This window comes from Dasypus novemcinctus, chromosome X (assembly GCF_030445035.2).
Source record: "Dasypus novemcinctus isolate mDasNov1 chromosome X, mDasNov1.1.hap2, whole genome shotgun sequence".
In the NCBI taxonomy this organism is placed as follows: Eukaryota; Metazoa; Chordata; class Mammalia; order Cingulata; family Dasypodidae; genus Dasypus; species Dasypus novemcinctus.
This window is the reverse complement of record NC_080704.1, coordinates 77,801,166-77,822,506: the sequence shown is the minus strand read 5'-3', so window position 1 is coordinate 77,822,506 and position 21,341 is coordinate 77,801,166. Positions and strand designations below refer to the sequence as shown.

General features: G+C 38.6%; 1 protein-coding gene across 2 annotated transcripts in view; it reads right to left on the bottom strand.

Moving 5' to 3' along the window:
• KIF4A (kinesin family member 4A) overlaps positions 1 to 21,341 on the bottom strand; it is a 178,218-nt gene that overhangs the window by 46,898 nt on the left and 109,979 nt on the right. For both annotated transcript variants that reach the window (XM_058291023.1, XM_058291024.1), the window contains exon 19: positions 20,073 to 20,183. In XM_058291023.1, coding sequence (XP_058147006.1) covers positions 20,073 to 20,183 — 111 coding nt within the window. The remainder of the gene's footprint in view (positions 1 to 20,072; positions 20,184 to 21,341) is intronic.

Genomic DNA, 21,341 nt, shown 5'->3' with positions numbered 1-21,341 from the left:
CATCCTCATTTTTGAAGGACAGTTTTGGCAGATACAGAATTCTTGGCTGACAGTTTTTCTATTTAAGTACCTTAAATACACCATACCACTTTTTTCTTGGCTCCATGGTTTCTAATGAGAGGCTAGCACTTAATCTTATTGAGGTTCTCTTTTATGTGATGCCTTTTTTCTCTTGTTGCTTTCAGAATCCTCTTTATCTTCGATGTTTCTCATTCTGAACATTAGGTGTCTTGGAGTAGGTCTGTTTGGATTTATTCTGATTGGGGTGTGCTGTTCTTCTTGGATATTGATATTGAAATCTTTCATAAGGGTTAGGAAGTTTTTGTCATTATTTCCTCAAATATTTTTTCTGCCCCTTTTCCATTCTCTTTTCCTTCTGGGACACTGATAACACATATGTTTGTGCATTTCACATTGTCATTAGATTCCCTGAGACCGTGTTCCAATTCTCTCCATTCTTTTCCCTTTCTGTTCTCCTGTCTTTTCCAGTTTGGATATTCTCTCCTCGAAATCAATAATTCTCTCTTCAAGCAATTGAAATTTTCTTTTTTCTTTTTACTTTTTTTTTGAGGTACCAGGGATTGAGCATGGGAAGCAGGAGCTCAAACCAGTGAGCTACGACTCACCACTAATTTACATTTATTTTTAATTTTTAAAAAAACTTATTGAAGTATACCACTCATACATAAACATACATAAACAAGTGTATAGTAATAGTTGTGAACTTACAAAACAAACATATGCAACATCACACAGGACTCTCATACCTCACCCTACCACCAATACCTTGGATTGTTATTAAACATTTTTAACTAATGATGAAAGAGCATCATCAAAATATTACTACTAACCCAAGTAGGGTGTTTACAATTTATTTTTAAAATGCTGATGGAATTTTTATTCGGATTGCATTGAATTTGTATTATCAATTTAAGTAGAATTGACATCTTAATGATATTTAGTCTTCCAATCTGTGAGCACGGAGTGTTCTTCCCATTATTTAGGCCTTCTTTGATATAACGCTGAGCTATAGTTTTCTGAATACAAATGTTTTACATCGTTGGTTAAGTTTATTCCTGAAACTTTGGGTTTTATCTGTCATATTTTACTTTCACCACTCTTTCACACTTTTATTTACTTTTACTGATATAATCTTCATTTCTGGACTCCCTTCCAGGCCTCTCTCCCCTGTCTTTTCTTTTCAGGCTCTAGCATACCCTTTAATATTTCCTGAAAATCCCATCTTTTGGTTAGAAATTCTCTCAGTTTCTGTTTATCTGTGAATATTCTAACTTGTCCTCAATTTTGAAAGACAATCTTGCTGGATATAAGATTCTCAGCTGAAATTTTTTCTCTTGTAATATCTTAAATATATCATACCACTGTCTTCTTGCTTCCATGGTTTTTCATGAGAAATCAGCACTTAATCTTATTGGATATGTCTTATATGTCATGCATATAACATATATGCCATTTTTGCTGCTCTCAGAATTCTCTTTCTTTGGCATTTGACTTTCTGATTATGTGTTTTGGAGTAGGTCTATTTGGATTTTTTTGGATGGGAGTACACTGTGCTTCTTGGACATGGATATCTATGTCTTTCAATAGGGTGGGGAATTTTTACCATTATTTCTTCAAATATTCCTTCTGCCCCTTTTCTCTTCTCTTCTCCTTCTGGGACACCCATGACACATATGTTTGCATGCCTTTTATTGTAATTTAGGTCCCTGAGACCTTGTTCAATTTTTTCCATTCTTTTCTTCATCTGTTTTTTTGTATGTTTACTTTCAGAGGCCATTACTTCAATCTCACCAATCCTTTCTTCTGCTTCCTCAAATCTATTATGATTCCAGTGTATTTTAAATTTCATTTATTGCATCTTTCATTCCCATAAGGTCTGTTATTTTTCTGTGTATGAGTTCAAATTCTTCTTTGTGCTCATCCAATGTCTTCTTAATATCCTAAATCTCTTTAGCCATCTCACTGAATTTATTATGGAGATTTGTTTGAACATTTATTAGTTGTCTCAGCTCCTTTATGTCATCTGGAGGCTTATCTTGTTCCTTTAACTGGGCCATATCTTCTTGTTTTTTGGTGTGGATTGTAATTTTTTTTGGTGTCTTGGCATCTAGCTTACTAGAGTTATTTATTCTGGGTGCAGTTTTTCTCTTTAGTTTAGGGCTTCCTGCCCTTTCTCCCTTGCTGTTTGTGCAGTTGGAGCCAAGGATATAGTTGGTGCTATAAGCTGTGGAGGCTCAAGCTGCCCTCATTGCCCCAGGGACTGATGCAACTTCTCCCAACTTTCTCCTTTGCCAGGGGTAGGGACAGACTCACAGTTGTGTGGAATAACCCAAGTCATGCAGGCCTAGACTGTAGTTACCCAGAGAGATTGATGAAGCTACACACCCTTTCCTCCCCTGCCTGGGGTGGGCATGGATCCGCAGGTGTGGGCAACAATCTATGCAGTGTGGGTACAAGATGACCAAAGTTGCCCTGGTAGATCTCCAATTACTCAGTCTGTGCCGGCCAAATGTACTTGCGGTTACCTGGATAGGCTGGTGCAGGGCCCTCCATTTTCCTCCCTGCCAGAGGTGGGGTTGAAGCCTAGCCTAGGGCTGCAAGCTGATATGGGTGGAAGAAACCAGTCCCTATCATCGCTGTGATTTTCGGTCAGCCTGGCTTCCCCTCATGCTGGGGGTGGAGTCAAAATGGTGGCTACTGGCCTCTTTCTGACTACGACAGGTTCAAACTTCAGCTGTTCTTACGGTTAAACTTTAGCCAACCAAATTTACGAATCAGTGACCAACTGTCTCTTCCTCCCATTTTTAGGAAATGGAGCTTCCAATTCCAGCCACAGAATAGTTTCTGGGGCAGCTTGTGCTACCAAAGTAGGATGATCACTGGCCTCTGTGGTGTGGCAATTTCCCGGAGGAGCTGGCACAGGTTCCTCCAGCTTCCTCCCTGCTAGAGGTGGGGCTAGGGCTTATGCTAGAGCTGCAATCTGACCTGGATAGAAAGAAGCTGGTCTTACCAGCACTGTGATTTTCACTCTGCCTGCTTCCTCTCGTGCCAGGAGTGGAGGTAAAATGGTGGCTACCAGCCTCTTTCTGACTTGGACATGTTCAAACTTTAGCTATTCTTAGGATTATACTTTAGCCCGCCGAATTTACTAATTAGTAGCAGAAGTTGTCACCCAACTGTCTCTTCCCACACCATTTTTGGGAAATGGAGCTTCCAATTCCAGCAGTGAAATAGCTCCTAAGGCGGCTTGTGCCTCAAGTGGAGGATGGGCACCAGGCTCCGTGGTGTGGAGTGCTCTACTTACGAATCTTCTCTGCAGATGGGCAGTCTCCTCCTTCTATTCTTTTAAGGATATTGCAGGATGCTCTTGTCTTCTGGAGCCCCCAAACAGGTGCTTCAGATATTTCTGAGTGTTTGCTAACTGCCCTGAAAGAAGGAGCTGACTCTAGGAGCTCTTTACTCTGCTACCATCTTGCTGGTTGTCCCTACTAATTTACTTTTATTTTTACCTAATTGGAATAAATTTTTGTTTTATTAGATTTGTAATATCAAGTAGTGTTCATGTGGAAAATATTTGTTCACAGAATGATTTACAATTCTAAAATAAACCACATTTATTAATATTACCAATCTTCTTAGGCAGATCTTTAAGTTTTAGGAAGTTCTCAAGCTCATGTGTAGGATACAATTTTTCTAAAATTAATTTTTCTCTTGAAACAATTTCACCATGATTTTAGTAGTTGTTTTCATTATATTCATGTTATTAGAGCAGTTGGTTTACCAAAAAAAATCCATGCAGAAAATAGAGAATTTCCATATATACCCCACGTTTTCCTTATCATTAACATTTTATATTCCTCTATTTCCTTATTAATCTTCTATCTAGATGGCTGATCCATTATACAATGTGGTGTATTGAATTCTTTTTTTTTTTAACATTTTAAATTTCTTATTTTTTTCCCCCATGACTTCAGGCTATAGCTCTCAAAAGTAAGATATGGATTACATTGAAGAAAGTTATTTACAATATTAAATTATTATAATATTATTACTTAATATCAGTTGAATTGTTTTGTAGACCTTGTATTTTTTCCATTTGGTAACTTGTGGAATTTCCTCTGTCTATTCTTCTTTGTTAACTTTTTATTTTGAAATAATCTCAAACATATTGGTTTGAGATTATTACAAAACATTTGCAAAAATAATATAAATCCCCACAAAGAACTGCAAAATACACCCTCAATAACCAGATCAACAATTTCAACATTTTGCCAACTTTATCATATCATACTATCATCTATCTCTCTCTTTACCTTTTTCTCTATCTAATCTCGCTATCATTTTCCCAATATTTAAGAACAAGATATGTACATCATACTCCTTGAACACATAATACTTCCATATACATTTCCTACGAGTTAACTTAACAGCAATTACCAAGTTCAAGAAATTTAACATTGCTATAAAGCTAATATTCTATAGTCTAAATTTTTTGTCACAGTAATGTCCTTTCAAGCTTTTCTCTACCATTTTTAGATCCCACCCAAGATCATCTATTACATTTAATTGTCATTATCTCTTATTTTTTTTGAAAATCAAATTTTTATTGTCTTTTTAAAAAAGAAAAATAGAAGACACAAAATGTTACATTAAAAAATACAAGAGGTTCCAATATACCCCACTCCCCTGCAGTCCTCCTCCATCAACAACCTCTTTTATCGTGTGGCCCATTCATTGCATTTGATGAATACATTTTGGAGCACTGCTTACACCTCATGGATTATAGTTTACATAGTAGTTTACTCTTCCCTAGTCCATTCAGTGGGTTATGGCAGGATATATAATGTCTTGCATCTGTCCCTGCAATATCATTCAGGACAACTCCAAGTACCGAAAATGCCCCCATAAGCTGTTACTTTTCTTTGCAGGCTTTCAAATTTTCTTTAAATTCACCGAGTGTCTTAATATCCTCTATCTTTTTAGTCATATTTTCCTTCAGGTCTTTGAATTGATTTAAGAGATTTGTGTAATTATCATTGATCGGTGTAAATCTTGTACCTTGTCAGGATATTTTGTTTGTTCCTCTGTCTGGGTCACCTCTTTTGTTTCCTAGTATGGCTTAAAGTTTTTGCTGTTGTCTAGGCACTTGAATATGTTGATGAATTTACTCTAATGGTCAATTTCTCTCTCTTGTCTAGTGTTTTTGTTTTTTCACAGCTCTTCTTTGATTTTGGGTTCAACATATACTAAGTCTTTAAAATTGCCCAGGGGAGCAGATGTAGCTTAGTGGTTAAATGCCTGCTTCCCATGTATGAGGAACTGGGTTCAATCACTGGTACCTCCTAAAAAAAGGGGTGGTGGTGGAGTGAATATAGCTCAGTGGTTGAGTGCCTGCTTCCCACGTATGAGATCCTGGGTTCAATTCCTGGTACCTCCTAAACACAGAAAAAAATTTGCCCAGCTTAAGTTATCAAAATCAGGCTAGGGATCACTAATGGTATGCAGGTCTTCTCCCAGGAATGGGGCAAAGAGAGACCTAAAAGCAGTTTTTCTTCTTGCAATTTCCTGACCAGCCAGTAGAAAGTGATTTTCAGTGAACTTTTCCATGAAGTTGTTTCTTTCAACCTCCACTTTCCCATGTTTCTGGTCTGGCTAGAGCTGATGTTCAAAGCAGGCTTTGCTGGCTGAGTTCACTGAATAGAAGCCCTGTGACTCACCCTCCCTCTTCCCTTGTTAACAGCTCAAAGGGAGGAAGATGCCTGTTCCCCTTATTCGGATGCAGTGAGTCAGCAGTTTTATCCAGACTTCATGTCTTGAAGGTGGGATGGGAACCCTTTTCAGCTGCTGTGGGTGTTTGGTAACTCACATTTATTGTTTTGGGTTCTTTGTCTCTCTATCCCTTGCCCTCCTGGTAGGTTCGCAGCACTGTCCTGGTCTACAGACTCCCAAACAGGTCCCACAGACAACTTTGGGTCTTTCTCTGTTATTTTTGTGAGAGTTGAGCCTTGCCTATATACTCCAATGCCATCTTCTGGGAATTCCTTCAATACTTAAAAAAAAATGGTAGTGGGACTGGCTAGTGAGCCTGGGACCTTGTATGTGACTTAACCAGTCACATCAGATCCCCTGAGTTGATTTTTTCCCCCCTGCTTGGTTTTGCTTGTGATTTGTTTTTGTTTTTAGGAGGCACCAGGGACTGAACCTGGGACCTCACATGTGGGAAGCAGGCATTCAACTGCTTGAGCTACATTTATTCCCTCAATACTTTATATTAGAGAAGTTTTGAGTTTACAGAACAATCATGCATAAAATACAGGATTCCCATTTATCACCCTATTATTAACATCCTGCATTGGTGTGAAACATTTTTTAGAACTGATGAAAACACATTTATATAATTGTTCTACTAACTATAGTCTTTGGTTTAACTATGGGTTCTCTGGTTGTTTATATAAATTTTACCAGTTGTGGTTGTTTGGCTTCAGAGAAACACCTTGAAGCTCCTCATACTGCCATTCTGGAAGTACTTCTCTTTTCCTTTCTTCTTGACACAATACATAACATTCTGAACGATTCTTCAAAAGTTTTCTTAAATCAATGCTAATTCCAAGATGTTTTCAGGGGACACTGTTACTGCTCTAATTTAAGTACTTACTATATTTCTGTATTATGCAACATTTTCTTAACTTGTGTTCTGGCCTCTACTTCCTCCAGACTTCATTTTGTTCTACACCTTCCTCCCAAATGTATGTTCCTAAAGAGGTATACTTTGTTAATACCATTTCATTTCTCAAACACCTTAAAAATATTTACATTGCTATCAAATAAAGTTGAAACTTTTTAGATCTCTAATAATCTAGTTTCAACTTGCTTTTTTAAAACTCAGTCTTCGACTATTATCCTTTCGTCACCTGGATCATTTGCCATTCCTGGAACATGCCCAGGACATCATCTTCTCTGTATTTTGGCCCTCCTATTTATTTTCTCTGGAATGTCTGTATTTATCTCTATCAAAACCTTCCCTATTATGCAGAGCTTGTTCTGCTATCATCTTTCCACTTCAACTGGAACCATGCTTTCCTTTAATTATTTTGGTATTTTGCACCATTCGTAAGCCCTTATCTCTTTATTCATTTTACCCGAGAAATCTGTTCTTATGTCTTACCTTCCCTCGTAGACAAGGCATACTCTAAGGGCAGAGATCATACTGCTCATTTTTCTATTTCCCATGTATATTAGTCAGCCAAAGGGGTGCTGATGCAAAATACCAGAAACTGGTTGGTTTTTGTAAAGGGTATTTATTTGGGATAGGAGCTTATAGATACCAGGCCATAAAGTATAAGTTACTCCCTTCACCAAAGTCTATTTGGAGCAAGATGACTGCTGACGTCTGCGAGGGTTCAGGCTTCCTGGGTTCCTACATTCCTGGGGCTTGCTTTTCTCTGGGTTCAAGGTTCCTTCCTTCCTGGTGCTGGCTTCTCTTTCTTCTGGGTGCTGACTTCCCGGGTCTTCAGCATCAAACTCTAACATCAGAAATCCCCAACTCTGTTCTTCACCATGCCTTTTATCTGTGAGTCCCCACCTACCAAGGGGTGGGGATGCAATGCCCTAATCATAACTCAATGATGCCAAGGTACAGATCGGATTACAAGCATAATCCAATATTTCTTTTTGGAATTCATCAATTATATCAAACTGCTACACCATGGTACTTAGTAGATATTACTGTGCCCAGAGTACAGTTTTTTTTCAAAGAGAGAAAGAGTTTATTTGCTAGTATACCAAAGGAGGTCAGTGGTGTAAGGGCCCAAAAATCTGCCTTCCTGAGTTTAGTTTGAGGATTTTAGGGTTTTTATGGATTTAAACAGGGGAGGGTGGAGAGGTTACCATCATAATAGTAAATATACACAAGAGTGACTCTAGTTTAAAATAAACATAAAGGTAAGATCAGTCTAGAATAACTATCAAAATAGCAAGTATACAACAAGGGCAAGGTTAGTCTAGCCAGTTTAAGTAATGTCAGATATTAACCTTTGGCTATTTTATAATATAATGGAAGTAAAAAGGCATCCATATAATGATCCAACAATCATAATTATTTATTAATTCTTAACCCTTATTTACAACTAACAATGTTCTTGTTAAAACAGCTGTTAATTGCTTTCAACTTGCCCTCATAGTTATACTTTCTGGAAGTTTTGTTTCTTTCTATTTTAAACATTTGATTAATTTCTCTTTTATATAGGGAATGGCCATGGCATAATATTTAGTGTAGGTCTTCTGGTGGTGAATTCTCTTGTTGGAAAATGCATTCATCTTACTTTCATTTCTTTTATTAGTGATGAAGTGAACTTACAAAACAATCATGCATAATGTGCAGAATTCCCATATATTACCCCTCCAACAACATCTTACAAAGTTGTGGGACATTTGTTACAGGTTGTGAAAGAACATGGTCAGACAATTACCACAAACTATGGTCCTCAGTGTACATTTGGTATATTTTTTCAATATTATTAACACTATATATTAGTATTGTACATTTGTTAGCTCATGAGAGAACATTCTCATATTTTTACATTTAACCGCAGTCCATCTTGCATTACATGGTTCACTGTGTTACAGTCCCATGCCTTGTACATTTGATCCTAAGTGTACACTCAGTGGCTCTCACTTTCATCAGAGTTGAGCAGTCATTTCCCTAGTAAAATCTTTGAATGTTTTCCTTAGTCCAAAAGAAAAAATCAGAGACCCTCACCTATTATTGATCCTTAGCGTTGATATACTACCTTCTTTGACACTGATGGAAGAATATTACAATATTGCTATTAACTATAGTACATAAATTACATTAATTGTATTTTTCCCATGTATCACTATATTCTTATCACCTTGTAATGTACATTTGTTCTAGTTCAAAGACCATTCTTGTAAAATAAATAAAAAGTATATTTAAAAAAAAAAAAAAAAACAGAACATGGAGAGAACCAGCAAGATGGTGGTGGAGCAAGGAGCTCCTAGATTCATCTCCTGCTCCAGGGCAGTTAGCAAACACCCAGAGTTCTCTGGAGCTAGCCGAGGCATCTGTTTGGGGGCTCCAGGAGATCAGAAGAGCATCCTGCAATGTCCTTGAAGGAGTGGGAGGAGAAGACTGCCCATCTGCAGAGAAGGCTCCTAAGTAGAGGCTCCACACCATGGAGGCAGGTGCCCATGGAGGCACAAGCCTCCTCGGGAGCTGTTCCGCGGCTGAAATTGAAAGCTCCACTTCCCTAAAACAGGGGAGGAAGAGACGGTTGGGCACCGATTTTAGCTACTGATGAGTAAATTCAGTGGGTTACAGTATAATCCTAAAACCAGTTAAAGTTTGAGCCTGTCCAAGTCAGAAAGAGGCTGGGAGCCGCCATTTCAACTCTGCGCCTGGCATGAGGGGAAGCGGGGCAGATTGAAAATCCCAGTGCTGGTGGGGACTGGCTTCTTTCCATCTAGATCATATTGCAGCTCTAGCTTACGCCCCAGTACCACCTCCAGCAGGGAGGAAGCTGCGGGGACCTATGCCAGCATCTCTGGGAAATTACCAGCCAAGCCGTGAAGGCCAGTGATGATCCTACTCTGGTGGCATGAGCCACCCCAGGAGCTATTCTGTGGCTGGAATTGGAAGCTCCATTTCCCAGAAACAGGGGAGGAGGAGACGGTTGGCTGCTGATTTCCGCTACTGATTGGTAGACTTGATTGGCTAAGATACAACCCCTGGGAACAGCTGGGGTGTGAACAGCCCAAATCAGAAAGAGGCCAGTAGCCACCATTCTGACTCCGCCCCCAGCCTGAGGGGAAGCCGGGCTGACTGAAACTCTCAGCGTCAGCAGGAATCAGTTTCTTTCATGAAGATCAGCCTGCAGCCCTAGCCTAGGCTTCAGCCCTGAGTCTGGTGGGAAGGAGGCTGAGGAGCCCTGCACCAGCCTATACAGAAAACTGCAGGTAACTTTGGTTGGAACAAACTGAAAATCAGAAGTCTACGAGAACAACTGTGGTCATCTTGAACCCGCACTGCACATATTGCTGCCCACACCTACAGCTCCATCCCTGCCCCAGGCACGGGAGAAAGGGACGTGAAGCTTCATCAGGCTCTCTGGGCAACGATAGTCTAGGCATGCACTTGGATTATTCCACATAGCTGTGGCTCTGCCCCTACCCCTGGCAAAGGAGAAAGTTGGAAGAAGCTTCATTGGTCCCTGGGGTAATGAGGGCAGCTTGAGCCACCACAGGTTACAGCACCAGCTACATGCTTGACTTCTACTGCACAACCAGCAAGGGAGAAAGGATAGGAAGCCCTAAACTAAAGAGAAATACTGCACCCAGAATAAATATTCTAGTAAGCCAGATGCAAAGACACCAACAAAAAATTACAACCCACACCAAGAAACAGGAAGCTATGGCCCAGTTAAAAGAACAAGATAAGCCTGTGGATGACATAAAGGAGTTGAGAGAACTAATTGTAGATGTTCAAACAAATCTCCTTAATAAATTCAATGAGATGGCTAAAGAGATTAAGGATATTAAGAAGACACTGGATGAGCTCAAAGAAGAACTGAAAGCATACACAGAAAAATAGCAGATCATATGGAAATGAAAGGTGCAATAAATGAAATTTTAAAAATATTGGAATCATATAATAGGAGATTTGAGGAGGCAGAAGAAAGGATTGGTGAGCTTGAAGAAATGGCCTCTGAAAGTAAACATACAAAAGAACAGATGAAGAAAAGAATGGAAAAAATTGAACAAGGTCTCAGGGACCTAAATGATAGCAAAAGGCATGCAAACATATGTGTCATGAGTTTCCCAGAAGGAGAAGAGTAGGGAAAAGGGGCATAAGGAATATTTGAAGAAATAATCGTAGAATATTTTCCAGCCTACTGAAGGACATAATTATCCATGTCTAAGAAGAACAACATTCTCCCATCCGAAAAACTCCAAAAGGACCAACTCCAAGACACATACTTAACAGAATGTCAAAGGCCAAAGACAAAGAGAGAATTCTGACAACAGTAAGAGAAAATCAATGCATAAAACATAAGGGATAACCAGTAAGACTAAGTGCTGATTTCTTACCAGAAACCATGGAGGCAAGAAGACAGTGGTCTGATATATTTAAGATACTATAAGAAAAAAACTTCCAGCCAAGAATCTTATATTCAGCAAGAATGTCTTTCAAAAATGTGGGTGAAATTAGAATATTCACAGATAAACAGAAACTGAGAAAATTTCTAAGTAAGAGACCAGATTTTTAGGAAATACGAAAGGGTGTGCAGGAGCCTGAAAAGAAAAGACAGAAGAGAGGGGCCTGGAAGAGAGTTTAGAAATGAAGATTATATCAATAAAAATAACTAAAAGTGTCGAAAGAGTGGTGAAAATAAAATGTGACAGATAAAACTCAAATAGTCAGGAATAAACTTAACCAATGATGTAAAGCACTTGTATTCAGAAAACTGCAACTCAATATTAAAACAAATCAAAAAAGCCCTAAATAACTGGAAGAACATTCCATGCTCATGGATTGGAAGAATAATATCATCAAGATGTCAATTCTACTCAATTTGATATACAGATTTAATGCAATCCCGATGAAAATTCTACCAGCATTGAAGAAAAAATTGAAAACACGATCATTAAATTTATTTGGAAGGGTAAGGAGTCCTGAATAGCCAGAAACATCATTAAAAGGAAAAGTGAACCCTCATCTCCAGCTGTTAAATCATAATACTTACCTATAGCGGTAAAAACAGCATGGTACTAGTCTAAAGACAGATACAATAGATCAATGGGACCAAATTTATTGTTCAGAAACAGACCCTCACAGGTATGGTCAAGTGATCTTTGACTAGCCTGTCAAAGTCACACAGCTCGGGCAGAACAAGCCATTCAACAAAAGGTGATGAAAGAATCGGACATCCATAGCTGAAAGAAGGAAAGAGGACCCCTATCTCACACCTTATCCAAAAATTAACTCAAAATGGATCAAAAAACTAAAAATAAAATCAAGAACCATGAAACTTTTAGAAGAAATGGTAGGAAAATATCTTCAGAACCTGGTGGTAGATGGTGGATTCTTAAATGAGATAAGAGAAGGACTGAGTGGACTACTGATGTTTAATGTATGTAGAAGTTTTAATTAGCTTTACTGTAAAAGTATGGAAATGAATAGAATGGACGGTAACACACAGTGACTAACAGCTAGTTTATAAATGGGAATGTGACTGAAAATGGTAGTCTAATTATGTAAATGCCAATTGACAGAATGCTAGAGAATAATCTAGGAAGTGGATAGCACAGTAAACCAGGAGGTGGATGAGAATTGTGGTTGATGGTACAGATGCAAGAGTGTCCTTTGTTAGCTAGAACAAATGTATATCACTACTGCAGGGTGTTGGGAATGTGGAGAAGCATGGGAAAAATACGGCTGGAGTGACGTATGGACTGTGGTTAACAGTAATAATATAATGTTCTTGCATCTATGCGAAAGATGTACTGTGTTGATACTGAGGCAGTATGGAAAATGTGAGCCAAATGTACACTATGGACATGGTAACAATCAGATGACATTATTTTATCTGTAGCAAATGACACACCACATTGTGGTGTGTTGATGGAGGGGTGTTGTTTGTGAATTCTGCACATGTGCATGACTGTTTTATAAGTTTACAACTTCTGTAATAAAAAAATATATATTTAAAAAATAATAATAGGTTGGGTTGGGGGTAAAACACACCAAATATAAGATAAGGACTATGATTAGTAGTAAGATTTTGACAGTGTTCTTTCATAGTTTGTAACTAATGTCTCATGACAATACAAGGTGTTGGTGAAGGGTTGATGTATGGGACCCCTATATGATGTTATGCATGTTTGCTTTGTAAGTTCACAACTTTTACTATACACTTAAATGTTTATGTATGTTCATATATAAATGATATAAAGATAATTACAATTGGATTGGTTAGGGGGAAACTACTTTGTTTAGCAGTAATATTTTAAAGTGCTCTTTTTTTTTTTTAAAGATTTATTTATTTATTTAATCCCCCCTTCCTCCCTGGTTGTCTGTTCTCTGTGTCTATTTGCTGCATCTTGTTTCTTTGTCCACTTCTGTTGTCGTCAGTGGCACGGGAAGTGTGGGCGGCGCCATTCCCGGGCAGGCTGCACTTTCTTTCGTGCTGCGCGGCTCTCCTTACGGGAGACCCTCTATGTGGCAGGCGGACACCCTATCCATTGGGCCAAGTCCGCCTCCCTCTACACATTTATAATCAAGCTAATTGAAAACTCTACACACATTAAGTATCAGGATACCTTTGCAGTTCTCATCCTATCTCCTAGTAACCTATAGTCTAGGTTTAAACTCCATGTGTTTATTGTTCATATTTCCCTCATATTGGTGAGACCAAACAATATTTGTTGTTTTGTGCCTGGCCTATTTCATGCAGCCTAATGTCCTCAAGGTTCATCTGTATTATCATACATGTCCCGATTTCATTTCTTCTTACAGTAGCATAGTATTCCATCATATGTATATACCACATTTGGTTTATCCATTATTAGTTAATGAACACTTAGGTTGTTTCCATCTTTTGGCAACTGTGAATAATGCCACTATGAACATCCATAAGCACATGTTTGTTCATGTCGCTGTTGTCAGTTCTTCTGGATATATTCCTAAGTAGAGGGATTGCTACATCATATAGCCGTACTATATTTACCTTCCTGAGAAACTACCAAGCTGTCTTCTATAGAGGCTGCAACATTCTACATTCCCACCAACAGTGAAGGAGTCTTCCTATTTCTTCACATCCTCTCCAGCAATTGTTTTTTTTTTAAACAATGGCCATTCTATGAGGTATGAGATATCTCATTGTAGTTTTGATTAGCATTTCCCTAATAGCTAGTGACAGGCAATATTTTTTTATGTGCTTTTTGGCTATTTTTATTTCCTCTTTCGAGAAAGTCTTTTTCCTATTTTTAAAATTGGATTGCTTGCTCTTTTGAGCTGTATGGTCTCTTTATATAGCATGGAAATCAAACCCTTATCAGGCATGTGGTTTCCAAATATTATCTCCTAGTAAGTGGGTTGCCTTTTTAATTTCTTGACGAAATGCTTTGAAGCACGAAAGTGTGTAAGTCTGAAGGGGTACCATTTATCCATTTTTTCTTTTGTTGTTTGTGCTTTTGGTGTAAGTTTTAAAAAACCACTATCAAGAACTATGGTTCTTGCTTTTATATTTAGGCTTTTGACCCATTTTGAGTTAATTTTTGTTTAAGTTGTAAGGTAGGGGTCCTCTTTCTTTCTTTTGGGTATGGCTATCCAGTTCTCACAGCACCATTTTGTTGAATAGACTGTTCTGTGCCAGCTGGGTGGGTTTGACAGTCTGGACAAAAATCACTTCACCATAAAAGTGAGGGTTTGTTTTTGAACCATCAATTCAGTTCCTTTGGTGTATATGAATATCTTTATGCCAGTATCAGGCTGTTTTTACCGCTGTAGCTAGATAATACAATTTGAAGTCCAGAAGTAAGAGTCCTCCAACTTCATGCTTCCTTTTTAAGATATTTTGGGCTATTTGGTGCCCTTTAGCCTTCCAAATAAATTTGATAATTAGAGTTTCATTTTCTTTAAAGAAAAGGTTGTTGGAATTTACAATGGGATTGCATTGAATCTGTATATCAGTTTGGATAGAAATGACATCTTAACGATATTTAGTCTTCCCATCCATGAACACATTGGTCTTCAGTTTATTCAGGCCTTCTTTGATTTCTTTTAGCAACGCATTGTAGTTTTCTGAATACAAGTGCTTTGCATCTTTGGTTAAGTATATTCCTAAATATTTGATTCTTTTTGTTGTTATTGTCTATGGAATTTTTTCCTGACTTCATTTTTAGATTTCTCATTACTAGCATACAGAAACATTACTGATGTTTGTATCCTGGCACTGTGCTGAACTCATTAGCTCTAGTAGCTTTGTTGTAGATTTTTCAGGATTTTCTAGGTATAAGATCACATCACTTGTGAGTAGAGAAAGTTTTACTTCTTCCTGTCCAATTTGGACAACTTTATTTCTTTTTCTTGCCTGATTGCTCTAACTAGAACCTTTAGCACTATACTGAGCAACAGTCATGATAGTGGGCATCCCTTTCTTGTTTCCCATCTCAATGGGAAAGCATTCAGTCTTTCACCATTGAGTACGATGATAACTGTGGGTATCTTGTATATACCCTCTATCACAATGAGAAAGTTTCATTCTATTCTTAAGTTTTGGAGTATTTTTATCAAGAAAGGATGCTGGATTTTGTCAAGTATCTTTTCTGAGTCAATAGAGATGATCATGTGGTTTTCCTTCTTTGATTTATTAATGTGATGTATTTTGAGGACTGATTTTCTTCTGTTGAACCACTCTTGCATGCTTGGTATAAAACTCACTTGATCATGATGAATAATTATTTTAATGTGCTGTTAGATTCAATTAGCAGGTATTTTGTTGAGGATCTTTGCATCCACTCATTAGGGAAATGGGTCTGTAAATTTCTTTTTTAGTAATATCTGGCTTTAGTGATATTGGCTTCATAGAATGAGCCTTTCTATGTTCAATTTGTCTTTCTTGTTCAATTTTTTTGGAAGAGTTTGAGTAAGACTAATGTTAAATCTTGTTTGAATGCTTGGTCGATTTTACCTGTGAAACCATCTGGTCTTCAGCTTTTCATTTTGGGGAGTTATTTGATGATTGTTTCAATCTCTTTGTGATTGCTTTGTTGAGGTCTTCTATTTCTTCTAGGATAAGTGTAGGTTATTCAAACTGTTTCTTTATTCTTCCTCTGCCCAGATGATCTATCCAATGATGAGAGTGGTATACTGAAGTCACCAACTATATTTGTAGAGACGTCTATTTCTCCCTTTAGTTTTGCCAGTGTTTGCCTCATATAATTTTGGGGATCCTGGTTAGGGGCATATACATTTATAATTGTTATTTCTTCTTGGTGAATTGACCTTGTTTTAGAATATAATGACCTTCCCTGTCTCTAATAACAGCTTTTTATTTTTTGAGGTACTGGGGGCAGGGGATTGAACCCAGGACCTCATATGTGGGAAGTGAGTGCATAGCCACTGACCCACATCGGCTTCTTTGAGTTGTTTTTATTTTGTTTGTTCTTGCTTTTATAGGAGGCAGCAGGAACCGAACCCTGACCTTCCGTGTTGGAAGCAGGTGCTCAACCACTTGAGCCACATCTGCTTCCCAACAGCTTTGCTTTTAAACTCTATTTCATCTGATATAAGTAGAGCTACTCCAGCTTTTTTTGGTTACTTCATGCATGTAATATTGTTTTCCAGTCTTTAACTCTTAATCTATTTGTATCCTTAATCTATGTCTCCTGTAGACAGCATATAGACGGCCTGTATTTTCTTATCCAATCCTCCAGTCTGTGTCTTTTCATTGGGGAGTTTAATCCATTAACATTCAATGTTATTACTGTAAAGGCAGTTCCTACTTCACCCATTTTGGTATTCTGGTTTCATCTGACATATCTTGTTTTCACCACTCTTTTTACACTTTTAGTTACTTTTACTGATATAATCTTCATGTCTAGATGCTCTTGTCTTCTAAGTCTCTCTCTCCTGTATTTTCTTTTTACTTTGTAGCACTCCATTAGCATTTCTGGCAAAACCAGTCTCTTGGTTACAAACTTTCTCAGTTTCTGTTTATCTGTGAATATTATAAACTCACCCTCATTTTTTTTTACCGGCTTACATACATTTACTGAATGCCTATAAAGAGTAAAATTTGTGTAGTAAAGCAGCAATATCCAGGATGGCCTGAAATTCATGGAAAAGGTTAAAGAAATGTGAGTTTTTATTAATATTAGTATTTCTGTGTTCCAGAAATCAATAGTTTACACTTTTCTGTAGAAGTAGTGCTCTGAAAAATGCAAGCTGAAATTTCCAGAACCTTAACTCATTCTCCCAGTACTGGCAGCCTCCAAATTGGGCAAGAGTATAGTTGGGTTTTAATTTTTCCTTGGGCATGTAAAAAGGGCAAACAGCCTAGGATCTGACAAATTTTCAATCACAAGGAAAAGAAAGCTGTTCCTGCCCAGTTGTGAACTGGGGACCTTTCATGTGTCAGGAAACGTGATAACCACTATACTATGGAAACCAAATAGCTACTGCCGTTAGTAATCCATCTGTGAGAATTTTTGCACTGAGGTGTCCAACTCTTAACGGTTTGCCCTCATTTTTCAAAGATAATCTTGCCAGATATAAGATTCTGGACTGGCAGTTTTTCTCTTGCAGTATCTTTAATATATCATACTACTACCTTCTTGCTGCTACAGTTTCTGATGAGAAATCCACACTTAATCTTATTGGGCATCCCTCGTATGTGATGAATCTCTTTTCTCATGCTGCTCCCAGGATTCTCTTTTTATTTTTAGCATTTGACATTCTGATCAGCATGTGTCTTGGGGGAGGTATTTTCGGATTTAATCAGATGGGAGTACACTGTGCTTCTTACACATGGATTATCTATGTCCTTCAATAGAATTGGGAAATTTTCTACCATAATTTCCTCAAATATTCCTTGTACCCCTTTTTGCTTTTCTTTTCCTTCTGGGACACCCATGACATGTATGTTTGCATGTCCCTTGCCCTCATTTTGTTCCCTGAGACCCTGTTCAATTTTTTCATTCCTGCCTTTATCTGTTCTTTTTTATGTTTACTTTCAGAGGCCCTGTCTTCAAGCTCACTGATCCTTTCTTCTGTCTCTTCAAATCTGCAGCTGTATGCCTCCAGTGTATTTTTAATTTCAATTATTGTTTCTTTCATTCCCATAAGATCTGCTATTTTTCTATGTATGCCTTCAAATTCTTCTTTGTGCTCACCCAGCGTCTTTTATATTTTTGTTTTTATTTGTTTTATTTTCTTTAGGACGTCCCAGGGATTGAACCCAGGATCTCATACATGGAAAGCAGGCGTTCAACCACTGAGCTACATCAGCCGCCTAATTAGAGTTCGTTTTTTCATTTGTTTGTTTTTAGGAGGTACTGGGGATCAAACCTGGGACCTCATAAATGGGAAGCAGGCACTCAACCACTTGAGCAACATCAGCTCCACACCCAATGTCTTCTGATGTCCTTAATCTCTTTACCCATCTCAATGAATTTATTAAGGAGATTTATTTGAACATTGATTATTTGTCTCAACACAATTACATCATCTAGAGGCTTACCTTGTTCCTTTGACTGGGCCACATCTTCCTGTTTCTTGGTATGGACTTTAAGTTTTTGTTGGGTGTCTCAGCATCTGATTTACTGGATGTATTTATTCCTGGCCCCTTTCCTCTATTTAGTTTAGGGCTTTCTATTTGATTGTCTTTGTGCTACAATACCTCTTTGATACTTGGTTCAATTTAATTTGGAACTTTACAGCGCCTCACGTTTAGCTAACCTGAAAATTTTCAGCTGTTTTTCATCTCTTTCTTTCCCTTTCTCCCTTGCTGGTCACAGAATAGAAGCCAAGGCTGTGGTTGGTACTATAAGACATGGAGGATGAAGCTTCCTGCACATTGCCCCAGGAACTGAAGAAGCTTCTCCCACTTTTCTACCCTGCAAGGGGTAGGAACAGAGCTGCAGCTGTGTGCAGTAATCCAAGTCATGCAGGCTAAGACCATCTGTAGTTGCCCAGAGAGACTGATGAAGCTCCTCACCACTTCCACTCCTGCATGGGGCAGGAGGATGATGCAGGTGTGGGAAGCAAACTAAACTGTGCAAGTCAAAACTGACCACAATTGCTCAGGTAGTCTGATGAAGCACTGGCTCCCATTCATCTAGTTCATGCAGGCTGAAAGCAACTGCAGTTGCCCAGTGAATGTGAGAGCATTGTCCCTCCTCCTGCTCTGTCATGTGTGGGGATGGAGCCAGAGATATATCCAATAATCTAATTTGTGTGGGATGAAAGCAGCTGCAGTTGCCCTGAGAGGGTGAGGGAGCACTGGCCCTCCTCCTATTCTGTCAGGGGTGGGTATGGAGGCATAGATGTGTCTAACAAGTCTAGTCCATGTAGGCTGAAAGTGGCTGCAGCTGCCTGGAAAGGCTGAGGGAGCATTGTCTCTTTTGCTCTGTCAGGGGCAGGAATGGATCCACAGGAGTGCTGAACACTAGTCCATGTGGACTGAAAGTGCCTGGAGTTGCCTAGAGGGTTTGAGGAAACATTGCCCTCCTCCTATCCTACTGGGAGTGGAGATCTATCCACAGATTTGTTCACCAATCTAGTCTGTGTAGGCTGAAGACGCCTATAGTTTCCCAGAGAGGCTGGTGCAGGTCTCCCCAGCTTCTTTCCTGTTGGAGGTGGGGCTGGAGCCCAGGCTAAGGCTGCAATCAGATCTGGGTGGAAAGAAGATGGTCCCTACCTTCAGTGTGATTTTCAGTCAACCCTGCTTCCCTCTCATGCTGGGGACAGAGTTAAAACAGCAGCTATTTGCCTCTTTCCAACTTGGATAGGTTCAAATTTTAGGTGTTCTTGGGATTATATGTTAGTCAGCCTAATTTACTAATCAGTAGCTGAAGTCGGTGCCCAGCCATCTCTTCCTTCCCAGTTTTCGGAAAATGGAGCTTCCAGTTCCAGCCATGGAATATTTCCTGAGGTGGCTTATGCAGCCAGTGGAGAATGAGCACCCATGTCCGTGGTATGGAGTGCTCTACTCATAAATCTTCTCTGCAGATGGGCAATCTCCTTCCATTCTTTCAGGGATGTTGCAGGATGCTCTTCTGGTCCTCTGGAGCCCCCAAACAAGTACTTTAGATAGCTCTGGCTGATTACTAACTGTACTGTAGGATGAGCTGACTCTTGGAGCTCCTTCTTCTGTTGCCATGTTGCCCCTTCCTCCCATTTTTCTAGAGTATACTTTAAATAAATGTTAAATTCATGAATGTATCATTTTATGAAGACACCAGTTGTCTGAAGAGAAGCATTAATGTTGTTAGCCCTGAGAAAGGTTTATTGAGGAATTTTAGTTACTTACTCGTTCTTTTAACTGGATTACTTCTTTGTCTTTTTGCTGTTTCCACTGTCTAAATTTCTCAGCATCCTCTTTCATCTGACGCATTAACTGTACTCGCTGGTTTTTCATCACCTGTAAAAACAAAAATCAGCACCAGTATTAGTCATCTGTTCTTTATTCTAGGCTGATGTACAGATGGTTAGACCTATACCATTAAAAAGAAGGAACACCCAAAGCTAAGCTGAGGTTACCAACAGATTTCCTGATTAGGTTTGTATTATCCTTTGCTATGATTGCATAGGGTTTCCAAGTATAGACTGCAAAATTGAACACTGTGAAGAAATAAAAGAAAAAATATATACCTAGAAATAAAATATGGATTAGAGTGGACTTATTGGTATTCTATTATAGAAATATTGTGACTCTAGCAATGGAAGAAACTATCATTGATGTGGAGACAGTGGCCATGGGAGTTGCTGAAGGCAGGGAGAGGGAAGAAGAGGTGTGATATGGGGGCATTTTCAGGACTTGGAATTGTCTTGAATGATATTACAGGGACAGATGCTGGACTCTATATATCCTGCCATAACCCACTGAATGGACTGGGAGAGAGTGTAAGTTACAGTGTAAACTAATAATCCATGCTGTGTAGCAGTGCCCCAAAATGTATTCATCAAATGCAATGAATGTACCACACTAATGAAAGAAGTTGTCAATGTTGGAGTAGTGGGGTGGGGTGGGGAGTGGGGCTATATGGGAACCTTTTATATTTTTTAATGTAACATTTTGTGTGATCTATGTATCTTAAAAAAAAAAAAGATAAAAAATAGAAAAAAAATATATACCTAGAAGTTAAATTCAGCCCTAAGTTCACTAAATATATGGAAATTTCAAAAGACAGCATGTTAGGAAATATCTATTAAGCCTCAAAAACAAATCTAGCTAGCAACTCTTATATTCTAAGGGTTTCGGTACATGTGGCCTGTAACCACCACTTTGCAAATGTCAGAGAAGTGACTTCTCTCTAGGTTTCTGTCACCTTGCTACTACTTTAGAGAATTATTCCATATGATTATGGATGGTGGTCAAGATATTGAGGTACCTTTATTCTTTGTTTTCATGGAGTATAACATTAAATCCTGAAAGGAAAAGCAGAGTTTTATAACTCAGATTCTGTCACACCAGTATAATGCCCTGCAAACAGGACATTTGTGGAGACTCACACATTTGAAATGACAGCCCTGCCTGCTACCTTCTCATCTGACAACACCTCTGCAGTATAATTCTAAT